Here is an 18,418-nt window from a genome sequence, read left to right on the forward strand (position 1 = left end):
CGAGTATATTGTATCTTTTTTTACTTTTTATTTATTTTTTACATTACTATTTGTTATATGTTGAATTCATATTTAGAAAAAGGACACTGCAGAGCGTGACCATTGCAGTGTTGGAAGAAATTGTGCATGCTCAAAGTAGTGTGACCGCGGCAAGACATGTTCCTTGATCAACATCTTTTGTTGATCCTGGAACAACATTCCTGTCCAAATACATAATCCGAACCCTATACTACCCCTAAACCTAACCCTACCTATAACTTATCTCTAAAATCAGAGGGAAATGATACGTGAATAAGAATGGTGTAAGAAGAAGACTGGTTGTAAGCTTAAACTTGACATAAACTGTAAACTTGTCCCTCTAATCTGATTGGTTGATTGGAATGTTGTTCCAGGATCAACAAGGATGTTGAACATGTTTTACTTGGTGAATTCAGGTTCACTGGAATGGTCGTAGCACAACTGAGGCTCGTCTCACAGCTCAGGAGGCTTCTGGCACCTCAGTTAGCGGTCTTATAGACATTTAATAAATGGTTTTATAGTCATATATTTCTTTGATGTGTAAGTAAATATACAAGCAAGAGACAGTAATTGTTTTGTCTGTGCTCATTTTGCTGCTATGGTTATTGAAGTGAACATCTATTTAGTGCAATCTTGTAGCTTGACACATTAACAAAATTTTGTAGGTAATGAAGGTCCATCGTCATTGTTGCGATGTATGAAGCAACACAGCTCACACAGAAATCACTTTCAAACCAAGCAGATTTCTGTTGATCAACATGGTGAATCCATGTGTCCAACTTCAACCCGTTGTGAAATCTGCGAAGGGAAATCTTTAGCCTTCACACGAAATTCCAGACTGTGTGGATTCCTTTTGAAACGACTGGATCAGCTTAACATTCGTGGTTACTGAAACTATTTAGCATTTTGCGGCACATCAGTGATGCTGTTTACACCTGATATTAAAGTGATTAAATGGAAGTTGCGATAGTCTTTTCTTCCCTATTGTGACGTATATCCAAGTGAAACAGCTTTTAGAATGAGAAAAAAGGGGGAGGGGGAGTGGGGGCTGGGGGGCTAACGTTTTTGATTAAAAATGACAAGTGCACATGAATAAAAATAAATAAATAATGATGTGCATGGATAATTCACTTATAATAAACACTGCAACATTCTGTGAAAAAAATAAGATTTGTGACTTTTGATTTCATAGTGACGTTAACATGCATTAACAGTTTAGTTAACAGTTTAGATTTGTTGCTTAGTTTAGATTTGTTGCAGATAAAATTAGACTAGTCTTTCTTTTCAAGATGCGAGTTCAGAAGTTTTGGTTTGGTTGAACTGTCACTGTCTCTTGAGTTGTCTCTATTAAAAAATAGATTAAAAATGTGTGTTGGGGAGAAACATTAAAACTGAATTTATCCAATTTCCGTTGTCCAATCACAGGTAAATCAAGCATATAATGGTACAAAGTGCATTTACTGTACGCTAACTGTTAAATGCAACAGTCATTTTAATGAAACAGTCAGGTGTCTCAGATCTTCAAATCATGGATTGTTGGCTGTTCCAAGATCTAGATATAAAACAAAAGGTGAAAAAGGCTCCAATGTCATGGAATAGTTTGCCAATGGATATTAGATCTGCAGAGTCTTTGTCTCTTTTTAAGTCTCTTTTAAAAACGTATTTGTATAAATGTTCTTTTACTACTTTGTGAAGTATTTGGATTCAGTATTCTGAAGTTGTTGTTTTTTTACTAATTATGTTCCTGGTTTTATATTTTGTAATGCTCTCCATGCCTTTTTGTCATTTGTGAGGCACTTTGTGGTAAGAAGCTTTAAAAGTGTATATATATTATAATTATATACAATTATTATTATGCACAGTGAAAATAGCCTGTATTTGACAGAAATTGCAAAATTATCAGAAAGTTGACTATCTCGACGGTGCAGTGAATGATTACTGCATATGGTTGTCAATGAATGGGTCGCTAAATATCATTTTGGATTTAATAAAATTTTCCCAATAAACAGGCAAGAATAAACCTGGTGTCCTCCATGATTCCTTGTCCAATTTCCGATAACAAAGCGCTTGAATGCGACCAGATCGTAATCATGATCAATAGTAGATTAACAAATTATTAGTAGCTTGTGCAGTTTCAGTTAGTGATTAGCTGTACATGAAAACATTTCTCGACATTTCTTTGTGTGTAATCTCATGGTTTTTGGTATATATGCTACTTCAGACATGTCTTTTGTGTGCCTCTATTGCAGTGACAGCTTATATAACAGTTTAGATTTGTTGCAGATAAAATTAGACTAGGCTTCTTTTTTATCAAGATGCGAGTTCAGAAGTATTGGTTTGTTTGAACTGTCACTGTCTCTTGAGTTGTCTCTATTAAAAAATAGATTAAAAATGTGTGTTGGGGAGAAACATTAAAACTGAATTTATCCATGAAAACAGAAAATCAAGACGTGTGAGCTGATTTTCAATCTGTTTCTTTCATTTTATTAATGTTGCTCCATGTATACAAGTACATATATCTCAGTTCTTCCATTTTATTTTTATTTTTTTATTTAACCAGGGAATTTTGGAAAGAAAAGGAATGATAGAGAAAGGAACAGAGAGAAAGAGAGAGAGTGTGCTAATTCAAATGAAATATCACCTGTAGCAACATTATCTCCACAGCAACCAAAAATACACAACAATAGGGCCAACCACTGACATGCAAAACACACACACACAGCCTCACACATATAGAAACACACAACGCTCACATTGTTCTGTCAGTATATTGAGAGATCTGTGTGTGAAGTGTGTCCTGTTTGGTGAGTTTGGAGGTCTGTCTCTCTCTCTGTCTCTCTGACATCATGACAACTGCTGCTTTCAAAGTACAGAAAGACCAGAACTCAATTAACGCACACACACACACACACACACACATGCAGAAAATGCATGCTCATACCATGCATAACTCCATATGTACACTCACATAAAACCCTGGATCCTTCCACACACACGTACACACTTTAATTGAACCTTCAAACAACCAAATAAAGGAATAGTTCACCTTAAAATATATAACATAACATAATTTACTCATCCTTGTGTTATTCCAAACCTGTATGACTTTCTTTCATCTGTGTAACCCAAAAGTAACCATTTTGAAGAATGTTCATGCTGCTCTTTTCTATACAGTAAAAGTGGATGGGGTCCAAAGACTGTGGAGCTCCAAAAAGGACAAAATAGCACCATTAAAAAGCATCACAAAAGTAGTCCATTCGGCTCATGCACTTTATTCCAAGTCTTTGAAATTTAAATCATTCTTTTCTCATAATCTTGCATTGAAAATCTGCCTTGACAGATGTAGTCCCCATTCACATTTTATGCATAGAAAAGAGCAGCTCTTTCAGCTATATCCCTCCTTTCACATTCTGCGGAAGACAAAAAATCATACAGGTTCATAAAGACATGGCCGAATTTGCATTTTTGGGTGAACTGTTCCTTTAAAAAAACATTAATACTGTTAACATTCAATACTGTGCGTGTGTGTATGTGTGTGTTTGATGCATTGTGCTGTACACTGATTTTGTTTCCACTGATATGTGAGAAAAAGAGAGAGAGAAACAAAGAAAGTAGGAAAGTCAGGGGATAAGCAAAGACACAATGCCAATCACTAACTAGAAAGCAGCAAACAGGAAATATGAAGTATGGATCAGGGAGGCTGGACTACTACTACTACCACTCACGCACACACACACACACACACATACATACATACTTACACACACACACACACATATATATAATAACCCCTCCCACTGCCATAACATCACACTCAAATGGAGGGAAGTGAGAATTGGAGGGTGGCAATGAATAGATTCCATGTTTTTATTCCACCCCTCATTGAATGGAGGTAGAAAGAAAGAGAAAGAGAGAAGAAGTTGGGGGGCTGGTGGTTTGTATCAAAGTTCAATTGGATATTAAAGATAATATCATCATAACTGCCAGTCTTATTCACCATGATCATGTCCATCACCAACACAATGATCAAAGTCCAGCCTGTTAAAATCATTACTGTTATTGTTACTATTATCATTATTCATTTTATAATTACTGATATAATTTAAAATGGGCGGGCTAGTTTTATTATTTAGATTTGATTTCGTTTTTCATTTGCCATTAATCTTGTCGTTCACTGCTCCATCTGTTAATCCTGCACAGCGACTGCTTGCTCCTTATTGGGGGCGGGGCTGGTCTCCGTGGCGACCGGCTCTGCTGTGGCGGATTCCTTTGCGGGCGGAGCCTCAGTCTTTTTAGACTCAGCGTCGGGCTTGCTCTCCGTCGCTGTGGCTACAGGAGGGGCGGGATCTTTAGCGGCGGGGGCGGGCTCTTTTGCAGCCTCTTTCTCACTTGCCGGAGCTGCAGAAGGGGTGGATTTTTCTTCCGCTTTGGCAGGAGGGGCATCTGGACTTTTGGCGGGTTCTGCTTTAGCAGCCTCGCTGGTCTTCCCGTCAGAGGCTTTAGGAGCAGTAGCGTTCGCCGCAGGCTCCTCCTTCTTTGCAGGGGCGGCGCTTTTCTCCTCCTCCTTGGGTGCGGTGGAATTGCTTTCGGCACCGGGTGCGGCTTCTTTGGCGGCTGCCGCCGTGTCATTGGTCGTCTCGGTGGCGGCAGGGGCATCCTCCTTGTTCTCCTTGGGAGCTTCGCTCTCCTCCGCCGACGCTCCCTCCGTCTTTGCGTCCTTCTCTTTTGCCTTCTCGTCGTTCACATTGTATCCCTTCTTCTTTTTGCTCAGCTTCCCTCCCATTTTACCTCTGACCTATGAAAGAGAGAAACAGAACAATCAACACTGGCTGCAGTGTGCAGAGTGACTTGTGCAATCCAAAACGAGGTCTTTAAACTGCAGAAGGATCCATTCATGTGCTTTCACCTTCTTCAAGTTGAATCATTAACACAAAGGCCCTGTCTACACCTGCTATTAAGATGCGTTTTGGTCGATCGGATCACAAGGAGATGAGGGATACACATTCCCGTTTACACCTGGTGTTTTAATCTGTCTCTTTTGTCCACTTTCAACCACTTCTGTCCTGATTTCTTCGAGGGGAGGGTCTATGGGTGGGTAAATGTATGGGCTTTTTCAGATCTTTCGTTCTAATAGACTAAATAACACCGAGAGAACTACAGCCGACTGTCCGCTAGAATGCGCGTTCTGCGCCTGCGTGTAAATGAGACAACTGTCTATTTCTGCAGATATATTTGTCTATATTTGTCATTCAAAAAGGGAAACTGACGCTGCAGGCTGCAGATACACAAACCATAAACAAAGCAGTGCGTGCTTACTGTTTTGAATATCAATTGGAAAAAAGCCGACGAGGACCAATTTCTTTGTGGAACCGTGTGGAACACACTGAGAAAACTTAGTCGGCCGACGCACAAAAACTGCCCGACGGCCGACTGTCGGCTTGGTGTGTTCCAGGCTTTAGACCACGTTTACACCTGTATTTAGCGTTGCCCACTTGTGATCGGATTGACGAAAATGCTTCTTAATACCAGGTGTAAACAGGATCTGTTTCAGATTATCCAATGAAATCTTTTGGCTAACTCTGCTGTTTGTCTTAAAGAGAAGCAAACTCTCACGTCTTCAGATCTCAACAACTTCTCAGATTGTATTCAGATTTGCTAATATGTACCTACAAGTCTACAAGAAGTATTGAATAATGTTCTTTCAATAAGAACATTTTTCATCCAATTATTTAAATATTCTGTCATACGGTAACATATTGTAGACTAAACCGTTTTCAATCTTTTAGATGTCACAGACCCCCAAATATAATTATCCTCATATCCCCAAGCCTAAATTTTTTTAAATATCTATATAGTTTCTTGTACAAAGGCCCAATTTATACTGTGAAAAAAAAAATATATATAAATATGTTTAAAACATTACTTGCAAAATGTTAATAATCATATTTAATAATATTAAAATAAAATAAATAAATGTTATTTATTTATTTTATCAAATTTTTATTTACTTATTTATTTTACTCTGTTTTATTTATTTATTTATTTTAATCTTTGTTTATAATGTATTTTCCCACCGTTTTTCTCACACTTTTCCACGGATCCCGTAGCACTTCCTTGCGAACCCCAGTTTGAAAACCTTGAGTTATATGCTATACTAAACTACAAACTATACTGTACTATATGAAATACTATTATAATATCTTCATTTTAGAAGAAACATCAAAGACATAGATGTAAAAAAACTACTGCTTCCCAAGCCACGAAAGAGCAACCACTGAGCAATACAAATTTCCTCTGGGATTATTTGTGGAAATTCAAGTGTAGCATGTCAAACGCGACATGTCTTGCATAATCAGAATGACATACTAAGAATAAAAATGCAATTCGTGCTTTTAATAGGTACCAAAAAAAAAAACATCTGCACATAGGTCTCTGTGCAAGGTGCCATAACGAGAGAAAGCAGAAAATACCTTGTATGTTCTGCTCTGGGTTAATTTTAGTACATGCGCTTTTGCTTCGGTCTTGATACAGAGAGCTAATAAAAGCTCAGCAGGCTAAACTCACATCTCTGAGACAGTCTGTCAAGATTCTATCATATCAAGCATCAAAACTAGATCATTAATCAGTAATCAGACTCCAGCGCTGATAGTTATCTGGAAAAATGGAGGGGGTTTTAGAGGACAGCATCTCTGAGCCATACTACCTGCAATTCAGAACCGCAGTTACCAAGGCAACCGGGTGGTCACGTGACCCTTTCCGAATAAGGAGCCGTGAAACACATTCTCTCTCTCTCTCTCTCTCTCTCTCTCTCTCTCTCTCTCTCTCTCTCTCTCTCACTCACTCCAATCTCCCTGTTGGCTGCTTTAGCGTTCCTGAGCTCAACAACCATCTGTGTAATGACACACTTGCACACACACATACAGTTATTCTCCAGACAGAAGGAGAACTGTAATCATGTGAAGCCAACATGTGAGTTGAATACATATGACAATGCAAACATGGAAAGTCTTTCCTTTCAGTGTGTAAGAGAACAATAGACACTATCTGTCCTGTCTCCACTGAGTCAAGCAGACAGCAGCACGCTGTTTCAGCGTTAAACAATACGCTGCAGTGTGTGTGCGTCTGTGAGCTGTCTCATCTGTACAGGGGGCTTGAAATTCACTTACTGAGTGAAACCTGCTGATTGGTAGTAAATGCGATCCTGCTGTGGCTTGTAAACTGTCTGTGCATAAAGTGTCAGCGTGTGTACATCACATATTCAAAGGCCCTGTCGCAAACTTCAAAATTAAAGGAGCGGATGTACAGCACTTTTGGCTCCTGCTCCAATACAGAGCAATACAAAAGAGTTCAGTTGAAGGGAAGACAAGCACTGGAGACTGAATAATGAGAAACAATGCATCAGTAAGATTAAACCTTCAGATGAAGCTTTATCATTGAGGCTAGGCCCTACGACAGAGCTCTACTGTGGAGGCTAGGCCCCACGACAGAGCTCCATCTTAGAGGCTAGGGCCCAGGACAGAGCTGCACAGTGGAGAGAGTAGGTGACAAGAGTTTACTGGTCATTAGAGCTGCAAAAATTGATAAAAAAAAAAATCATTATTGAAATCAGTGTGCAGCAAAGAAATGTTTGTTTTAGACATTAATTTTAGCTTTTAAATTAATCAAAATGAGTTTGTTCCTATATATAAAACGAGTAATGATTTATTTATACTTCTCTGTAACATGATTACAGAAAATGAGCAATATCTTCCTTTGCATTTTATTTTTTATTTTAATAAATTTAATTATTTTCAGAAACGCTGCTTTGATCGTTTTTTTGTTTGTTTTATTGTATATTGTATTGTTTATATAGTTTTATCTGCACACTTTATATTATATATTTCAAACAATTTGCACACAACATAGATTGCACAGACATCAATTTGCAATGTTTGAAGTTTGGAGATCATTGAGGAAGATATTTGTATCTGTGATGAAAAAAATTAATGCACTTTTAAAATGCAATGGATTCCTGTGATGGCAGAGGCTGAATTTTCAGCATCATTACTACTGTTACTTCAGTGTCACATGATTCATTCTAATATGCTGGTTTGGTGGTCAAGACATTTTTTTATTATTATTATCAATGTTGAAACTGTGCAGCTTAATATTTTTGTGGAAACCATGATTTTTTTTTCCAGAATTCTTTGATGAATATAAAGTTTAAAAGAACAGCATTTATTTGAAAAAAAAGAAATTTGTTAACAATATAAACATCTTTACGGTCACTTTTGATCAATTTAATGCAACCTTGCTGAATAATATATATATATATATATATATATATTTTTTTTTTTTTTTTAAATCTTACTGATATCAAATTTGAACGGTAGTATAGATGTATGTGTGTTGCCTTGCCTAACTTTGAATCGTAAATTGCTTATGTAACTCCAAAACTCCAACACACACACACACACAGGCAGGGGAGGGGGGAGTGGAGAACTGGAGCAGAAAATCTGACCCAATCACTGTGCTGTAACAGCAGCAATGCATTCTGGGAGCAAGCACGCATTAATAGCACTTTATATTCAAATACAATAAACTACATTGCATATGGAAAAATTTTCTAGTAAATTGGTATTAGAATAATTTTGCTGACTTGTGTTATTTTTGTATGCAACCAACCTTATCTTGCATATCTAAATGTAATGACTAAACAAGTATATGTTTAGGATAATAATAAACGTGAACGAGCATAAGAAGATAAGTTACTAATACACATCCTCATTCAACCACATTTAACCTTCTGTCTCTCACAAACACACTCTTATGTGCATGTGTGTGTTTGTATGTTGAATACAGATGCAGATGTTTTACCTCCAGGTCAACAGGGGGAAGTGTGGAGTCACATCCCTGAGATGTTTTATTGAAGACCAGACTTGAGTGGACAAGGAGAATGTGACAGCTCAAAGTGTATGACACACACACACACACACACACACTAATAACTTCAGATCTGTCCTCCAAGCTCAAATACACACTAAACATGCAAATAACCTTAGAGATGTACTCAAACAAACCCCACACACTAGCACATTGTTGGCTAGGGCCCGAGCCTCTACGTAAACACAAGCTCAGGCTAATGAATAACTCCAGACCAGAACATAGAGCAGACAGCAAAACTGGAAGCTCTTGTTCTTTGTTTGATTGGTTGAGATGATTTGAAAAGTAAATGTGATGATGATTATTGTGATTGTTTTATTGATTATTCTTGTTTACACAGATCATGATTTAAGCACCAAATTGTGGATGTGCTTTCAGGAAGACTGAATGTGTGACTGTTGACAGAAAGAGTCTGACATATTTCACTCCAGGTTACTTGTTCTGTTTAATTTCTAAACTTCCCCCACCAGATAGTAGCCTACATATTTTTTTTAAAGGTCAGAACTGTGTGTTCCAAGTAATCACTACTTCCTTCCTGATTAGTGCACACGGTTTAATAACTGTCTGAAAACCAGAGGTTAACTGACACTAACTATGGAACTAAAATCGAAGAGAGAAACTCACAAAACATGAATTACGGCTGCTAAAAACAGCTCATTTGAGTTCTTTCAGTGCATAATTCAGTAAAGGAATTATGCAAATTAGGCAACGCCATGAATGCACCTACAAAATTGGTGATGAACACAATTTGCAAGCTGTAATTCCCCATCTTACAGGCCACTTCTAAACGCTAGTGGAGGATAATGCAGACTACTACAACACCTTAATTGGCTCTTTCAAATGCAGAAAGTGTGTTTGACCACACCACAGTCTGGCTGTCTTTTAAAATGTTCTTCTCTTGTCAGAACCGATAATCTAATGTGCAGCGCTCCAACATATACAGTATAGCGCAAATGTGCCTCCGGCAACCTGAGTTCAACTCCTGGCTCGAGGTCCTTTGCCGATCCCGTTCCTCCACCCGGTGCTTTCCTGTCTGATCTCTACACTGTCCTAAACAATAAAGCCCTAAAAAGGCCAAAAATATAACAAAAAAGTGTTATATTCTTCTCCATCATTTGTTGAATTACTGCTGTTATTATCAGTAGAAAATGTACTAAAAAATTTGTAATTTGTGCTAATTGTGCCAGGCAAACAGCGCTGAGCTGATTTACCTGGAATTGTTCGAAGCCATAAAAAAATGTGATTTACACATTCTAGTTCACAATCGTTCAAATATTTTGTGTCAGTACAATTTTTTGAAGAAAAAAAAACCTAATAATCTTTTTAAGCAAGGACACATTACATTTTAGTGGCTTATTGCCTTTTTACCTTTAAAAAAAGCAATAAGCCACTTGTTGTATTTAACAATACCCATTCTTAACTGTGTAAAGCACTGTAATGCACGACACTTCATACCTTTTTGCTTTATTCAGCCGACTGAAGACTAAAATGTGTATCTTGAGTAAATGTGCTGTCATTTTAAAATTCTAAAAAACCAGCTGTTGAATATGCAATTGAGTTTAGTTTAATTTATATAGCTCTTTTGCCAAGCTTGAAGCACTTTACAAGCAACAACCGAAATGTATCTGTTCTGACCCGCAGCAGCTGGAGTAATAGGTGAACCTCCCCGTTATTGAGTCTAAAGTAGGAAATAAACCTAGAATGACAAGAATGTGCCTTGTCTATTCATATTGCTTTTTGTTAGGACCTTAGGTGTGTGTGTGTGTGTGTGTGTGTGTGTGTTTACTTCAGAAACACAAACAATAGCGTGAGGGAACGTTTTAAATTAACACGAATGCAATAAAACATAGCCCCAGCCAGTACTAAGATAAATAGTGTTAAAATGGAAAGAGAGGAGAAGAAAGCAAGAAAGACCGATGTCAGACGTCAAGATGTAAAATCGTTGATTGTGTTTCTAAAAGCACATTTGGAAGCGCTGAGGTGGTTTGCTAACTCATTTGGACAATGTCTTGAGAACGGTGAAAACTTTGACCTGGTCAAATTCTTCATCCTGTACAGAGCCATCTCTCAGAATGGAAATTGCTCTAATGAAAACAATGGCGAGGGAACATAAACACCACTGGCAGACAAAAACACACTCGCACACACGAAGACCTTGAGATTCTTTCTTCAGTAGTGTACAGACTCCACATTACTCTGATGACTGTTTAGCGGCTCACTGATGGTAAAATGCGCTGTGACTTTGAGTGTGTGTGTTTATTTAAGACTGCCATGGTTCCTAACAACTTACTAGAGCCAGTCTGAAATAGTAACACACACACACACACACAATCCCTGAGTCTCACCCGGAGTTGCAGCCTTGCTATGTGTGTTTCGTGATAGTGAGTGAGATTTGATCATGTCATGTCCTTCAAGTACAAGCATCCATAAATCGTGTTACTGACAGATGCTTGATAAAATGAAATGTGAGCTCCCTCACCTGAACACACTCTTGTGTTAATGTAGTGCACACTTATTACACTTATTTCTTCAACTATGGACACTTTTAATTTCTCAACTTGCAAATTTGTTTATTATTTAGTTATTTTTCTGAACAAACAAATGTAATTTCCACTACATCTCAAATTCTGTATTGTGTTTGATAACATGCTTTTGTTGCAGAAATTACATTTTGAACATTTTAGAAATAAAACTGCAAATTCATACAGCTTTACTTCTAGCATTATGTAACTCAAAATAAATGTAACACTTCTTATGTACTTTTACAGAATTACAGCGTGACTGGATAAATTATATTTATGTTGATTTTCCTTCACATATCTCTTATCATAAATATAAAACAAAAAATTGTTGGCTGTGATGGAAATTACTGGAAATTACCACAACTGAGGGATAGTCAACATAATTTCTACACAATTCTACATAATTAAATTGTTTAAATTATCATAGTTAGTAATAATATTTTATGATGGATTTTAATATTTTAAGATTGAACAGGGTCTGAGATAAAGGTTAAAAAAAAATCTAAATATAGAAGAAATTTGAAGAGTAGCAAAAAAAAAAAAAATTATGATGAAGGCATGGTGAAATATTTCCTAGAGTTTCTTATAAGAAAAATCTGTTGTTTTAATATAATCATCAACGTCTGGGACATAAATAGATGAAGAAAAGCCCACATAATTTTTATCAGGTTATTAGAAGGACTTAAGGTTTCATATCTGACTCTTTAAAGATTCATTCGGTTACAAAAGACGTGTTATGTTGTCTTAAATATCTGAGATTTATGCTTAGTCTAAACATAGTCCACATATCACCAGAAAAAAAAACATGGACACACAAATCTACAGAGTGTTTAATGTTTTCGTTCTTGTGGGAAACTTGCTGTCCTAACAAGAGGCGACTGCATTGTTCATTAGGCCTTGATTCAACGCCCTGAACACAACAGTTACGCCTTCACTCCTGTCTGTCCTTTCACAAAGCTCTATGCAGGAAATATATAACGATACATTTATTGTTCTGAATTTGATATAAAACTTCTTTTCATTCTGTACATTTTTGTCACTGTCGTATTTCTCCTGTCTAATGCTCTCATATAGTGCTAATACTGTGTTTTGTGTGTATCTTTCTCCAAGGGACTGTAACAGACAGGTGGGGTCAGTGGGGGTCTGGCCTTTGATTGGCTGTTGCCGTAGGAACCATAGGAGAGCTGCCATTCTGGCTCATTCTTCCAGTTCCTTCAGGTCATTGCCATGGCAACCCAGAGAGAGAGATTCCATGATGATGACACACACATCAACAGAATCAAGGAATCTGAGCTGCTAGGTAACAGTTGATAATTAACACGTTTATATAAATAAATAATTAAACACATGAAGTTACCACCCTGCATCTTGTAGGTTGATAAGTGTTAAAGGGATAGTTCACCTAAAAATGAAAATTCTGTCATCGTTTACTCTCATGTTCTTTCTTTTTTTTTTCTAAGGAACACAAAGAAGATATTTTGAAGGATGTTTCAAGTCAATGGGGTCCAAAACAATACTGGACCCTATAGAGGTGCATGATTAAAAGATCGCAATCTCGATTCAAACACCGACGCAATCTTATTCCTAAATGACAGCGATTCTCCTGTGTCTATTAAACCTTAGACAAAATCACATCAGAACATTTAAATCAGTATTCGCGCTGCTGAGCCAGAGAGAGAAACGAAACAGCTTCACAAACAGTCTTTTCAACACTACAGTATGGTTATTTCTGTTTCAAATATTCAGATTATCACAGATGTACTAGGATAAATGTTTACACTTCAGATATAAACACTGATGTCTGCGGTAGCAGAGAAAATCACCTTTTGAAAGTGACTTATCAAATCAAATAATGATTGTATCATTACATCGTTACACCAGTAGGTGGCGACAAGTGATTGATTTAAAAATTTAATTGTTAATGAATCATTCATTCAAGAGATTTCTTCAAAAACACTGATTCATCCAGTGATGAAACAAGTATTTATGAGTGAGTCATTGAATCAAATCAATTAAAAAAAAAAAAAAATCATTCAAACTAATTAAATATTTATACTGGAGCAACATTTTGTCAGAGCCGTTTACTTACTTTCTAAATTACTTATTTTGATTAGTTATCTGTTCAGAATCGTGAGGAAATCGTGATCTCTATTTGAAACCAAAAAAATCGTGATTCTAAATGTATCTAGAATTGTTCAGCTCTACTGGATCCCATTGACTTTGATTTATTCAAGATCTTCTTTTGTGTTCTACAGAAGAATTTTCACACAGATTTTTCAGTTTTGGGTGAACTATCCCTTTATTTCTTCAGAATTCACAACTACCTGCTGTATATTGTAAGAAAAATGTGGGAAAACAGAAAACAACCTGCAGAAGCACCTGCAACTCCAACTAATAAATCATTTTAAAAGCAAAATAATTATTCAGAAAGCTTAAAATGTCAAATGTGAATGTGAAACAATAGCAGGCTGAGTGGCTCAGTTCTGCAGCTCCTCTCGCAGAGCACATAAAGCCACCAATCACTTTCCACACAGTGCACACAGACCGCAAAGGATGATGGGACAGAACCTGACTAGTGACTGACACTAAAACTTATCAAGTTTTGCCGACACAACTAAGGCTGCCTGAGGAAAACATCAAATAATAAAAGAATGCTCCACTAATCCGAAGTAGTTAACAACGGTGTGACAGAATGGGCACGTAGACTTTGAGATGTTTTTTTTGTTTTGTTAAGTGACGAGTCCAAAAATAACAGTGATTTTGAATGCATCTCTAATTTGGGACCGTCTCAGATGTGCTTGAGTTATCTGTCCCTTTCAATGATCTTCCTCAAACAAATGCACACACACACAGACACACTGAATGCTCTGCTTGGCTGAGCTGCCTCTGTCTCTGTCAGTGCCATCCTGTCTCACTGCCTCCTTCCTGTCTCTCTCTTGCTGTCATGTCTATCCCGCTCTTCTTCTGACAAACACTGAAAACTGTGATCGCAATCACTTAAATATTCATCGGAAAGAACCTGGTGCACCGAATTCAGTATAGGATTTCTGAAAAAGTTTTCACTATGATTCTTTCAACGATTTTCATGGCTATTTTTTGTTAGTGGCGCATTTGAGGAAGAACACTTGATCACATGGTTGCTAGGGAGTTTTGTCTGGTTGTCTGAGCTATTGGCCCACAGGGATCCAGGTTCAAATCTAGCCTGGGTTGTCATCATCCCATTCCCTTTCTCTCTTTCACTTTCCTCAGGGAAATTTTTCAATTTACATATTTTCCGACCGTGTGAATTTCGTAAATCCGAGGGGAAAAATGACATTTCAATGACATTTACATTATTCATTTCAGCCAGCGTCCAAAATTAAACTAAACTGCGGCTGCATGTTTCAGAGTGAAGCGCGGCAGCTCATGATCTGGTGTTTTCAGTGCGGCTTGGTTCGCGATAAATGCTGCTCCACGCGAACTTCATCTCTCAAAGCGTTGTGAGATTTGGTCACCGTAATGTGCATTTGAAACACAACATGCTCTAATCATCTTCCCAAATTTGTAATAATAAAATCTGCTGTCTACAAAAGAGAGGCTGGTCTCCCAGTGGTTTTCCACCTAAATAAATGTTCCACAGCCATAAATATTACTGTTGTAATTTTACTGTAAAAAAAAAAAAAAAAAAAAAATATATATATATATATATATATATATATATATATATATATATATATATCATTATTAAATGCTACTTTTATTTAATAATAAACAAATAATAATAAAATAAAAATATTGTTTTGAATAATGATGATGATGATGATCTTTTTTTTGTTTTTTTGTTGCTGTATAGTCAAATTGAATGGAGGGAAAAAAGAAATGTAAATAAATGCAAATAAAAAGCCCATAATCCATTCTTTCTCAACTCACCGACTGAAACTAGACAAATATTCACTGATTCAGACAGAAAATCTCTTCTTACATGGATCTGCACTCATGAACTAACCCATCAGACAATACAGATCTTTCTCACTCTCACTGCTTCCTCCTGAGTCCTGCTCTTTTCTGCTGTTGCAACACTAAACTCCAGCTGGGCTTAAAACCTGGCGTCTCACACTGACATGAATCACCTGACTGCTCTTCTTGTTTCAATAGGTGACCTAATACAGGTCTGTATGGAGAGATTAAAAAAATGTAATCAAGAGTATTGCTATAATTCAACTCATGAACATGCATGCAGAACCAATGTGCAGATCTGTAAATGTTGTCACTCGCTCATGCAGGGTTAATAATGTTTTTGGTGGGTGAGTGACTCCTGTGTGAATTACCTTCAGGCTCTTCTGCATTATAAATACTCATTAGACAAATAAATGAGACCCTAACTGATGTAGATATTAATGTATCTCTACAACTCTCTCTCTCTCTGTGGCTTGCACACATAGAGGGAGTGAATGGGAGAAGCAATTTCCAAAGTGTACCAATCATTATAACATTTTATGTCATCGATCCTGTTTAAGTAAAATCAATAATCAATACCCAAGACCTTATTTTTCATGTGGTAACATCTAACTTGTGTTAGATGTGTTTTGTAGGCTACATTTGAAATGACAACATTTTGGCGCACATACTTTACAAATTTCAGGCAAAAATCTGCGCTCAGTTCTCAGTTTGGTTTGATGTTTCCAGGTTGAAACGCGTGACTCATTCAAGCGGCGGTTTATTATTGGTCCGTGTGAACGTGAGGATTATGAAGCTTACTCATACTCCTTCTCATAAACTCACCTCAGTCTCATAATTTCAAATCTTATCCGAAAAAAACACCATAGACGAGATTATTGGGCGGAGACGTTTTACACAGTGTTATTTCAATATGCGGTGTCTGAGTGCTCTTTTTTTTTCCTCACGGGAGGCGAGCGCGAGCGCACGGTCACTCGGTTCATTGTCTGCCGCATCGCCGTGAAACGTTAAAAAAGATTCTTCTACAAACAAAATATTCATGAACACAGTTGTGGGAAAATAGTATTTAAGTCATAAATACAGTTGTACATTATAATACAGTATATTAGAAGCCAATTTTAGAGCTATACAGGGTAAAAGCATCAGTTGTCCATCCACACCCCACGCGCAATGCGCATGTGCCATGCAGAGACAAAGGATCAGGCAATTACGGTTATAGCTTAAAATGATAGATAAACTAAAATATATATATTATCATAAAAGGTACGTTGATACAGTAAGAAAAAAGACTGAATCATGCACTTTACATTAGTGAATGACGGAGTTAAGAAATTGTCTATTTGGCACTGTGTAGCATCATAAAGTGTAAAGAAAATGTGTATACACACTGTTCATTAATTATAAGGATTTGTCGTGTGTATATTATTTATAAGCTTCAGTTCCGTAATATCTGTGTATGTATGCGCGTGTGTGGGTGGGTGAGTGAGTGTGCGCGCTCGCGTGTGCACCAGTTAGACAGCGCTGCAAAATGTGTGCCAGCTCTGACAAAAGAGGGCGGCGAACATAAATCCGCGTCTGTGTAAACAGTAAAACGCAGCATTTTTAATGTAATCATAACAAAAACAATTATCCCACATAAAATGAGGACTTCTCAGAAAAACCCGTAATTTATCAATTTGCGCGTCAGAAAACCCGCTTTACCCATTACGTTTCACCCTACTATTCCTTTAGTCATATCAAAGCATTTTTCTTTCAGTATTTGTATTCAAATAATAATAATAATAACCAGTGCAAGAGCGACGGCATGCACGCGCATAGACAGTGTGTCTGTTCAGAACACGCCCCTCTCCACTCAGTTCAGTCGCGTGAATTCCAAGGCTGATTTATTGAAATGTTTTATGTGCATCTCAGAAATCAAATAAACTCAGATACATTATTCCTCTCCAATTGCCGGCTGAATGACATGCTGAAATTTGCACTTGATTTAGGTATTTCCCTTGTTCACTACCGTGCGCTCCGTCTCTCCAAGTGGGAGCCGCTCTTATTTATCAGAGACGCTCCAACTAGACAAATTCCCAATGTAACTGAATCAGAGTGTTCATTTAATCTATTAAAAGAGTGAAAGAATCTTACCGTCGGCGGTGGACTTTCTTGTCACTCCTTTCTCGAGCGTCTGCTGTTTTTTTTTCCAATGTCTTTTTTCCCGTGCGCGTGGATTCGGCGGGGTTTATCGGGGCTGTTCGGTGTGTGTCTCGCGCTGCATTTCTCGCGCGCACTCTCGTATTCGGTTTGGGGGGGCGGGGGCGCGCGACGTGCTGTGCGAGCCACTGAGAACGAGACACGGAAGTGCGCCGCACAGTGATCAAGTCCCGCAAAAATAGTTGTTTTATGACTTATCAGAAGAAAATGAATAAGCTACAAACACAAGTTTTTGGTCTTCTGTTTTAATTTGTGGTTTATTAAGATATTTAAAGCAGTGGATTTTTTTGTCTGGTAGTTGTAAAGCTGGTCAATGTGTGATGAATTCAAAATATTTCTTTCTTAACTTGTACCAGCTATAACCCAGCGCACAGGAGAATAAAATGCTCAATAAATATTTTCTTTTGTCTTGGCGCGCCCTCTGGCGTCATCAATTGATGCTGCAGAGAACATATTTGTAAGGTGAGTAGGCCTACTGATTAGAGTTGTTTATTATTATACAATAATAAATAAAAAAATATTATGTATAGTAGAAAATTATACATGTTTAACAAAAATATATAATTTGCATTTTAAAGAAATAACAATGAAAACTAAATACACCATTTAAAAAGTAGATTGTTACCATTAGGGTAATGCATATACTGTACATAGAAAAAACCATTTGTCTATATAAATTCAATGGCATTTTTATCATTTGACATGTTTTTAAAAAACAAGTAGGCAAGACAAAGAGCAGAATCTTTGTATAATCTATATTGTTACAATACACAGGTTCGTATTCTCCATAAACACAGGATAGAGGCTCAGTGAGTTAATAT

General features: G+C 37.2%; 1 protein-coding gene across 1 annotated transcript; it reads right to left on the bottom strand.

The window, feature by feature from the left end:
- Nucleotides 1-2,476: 2,476 nt before the first annotated feature.
- basp1 (brain abundant, membrane attached signal protein 1) lies at nucleotides 2,477-17,683 on the bottom strand. The gene is made up of 2 exons (XM_084119305.1): nucleotides 17,532-17,683; nucleotides 2,477-4,813 (listed from the first exon to the last, which is right to left on the bottom strand). The coding sequence occupies exon 2, from the start codon at nucleotides 4,799-4,801 to the stop codon at nucleotides 4,205-4,207; it is 597 nt and encodes a 198-aa protein (XP_083975431.1). The 5' UTR covers nucleotides 4,802-4,813; nucleotides 17,532-17,683; the 3' UTR covers nucleotides 2,477-4,204.
- Nucleotides 17,684-18,418: the final 735 nt, after the last annotated feature.

The sequence above is a fragment of the Abramis brama genome, assembly GCF_963993115.1.
Source record: "Abramis brama genome assembly, chromosome: 7".
Classification (NCBI taxonomy): domain Eukaryota; kingdom Metazoa; phylum Chordata; class Actinopteri; order Cypriniformes; family Leuciscidae; genus Abramis; species Abramis brama.

What these genes read in the sequence shown, in the direction of transcription:
- basp1 (XM_084119305.1), bottom strand. Translation starts at nt 4,801, where the DNA reads ATGGGAGGGAAGCTGAGCAAAAAGAAGAAGGGATACAATGTGAACGAC.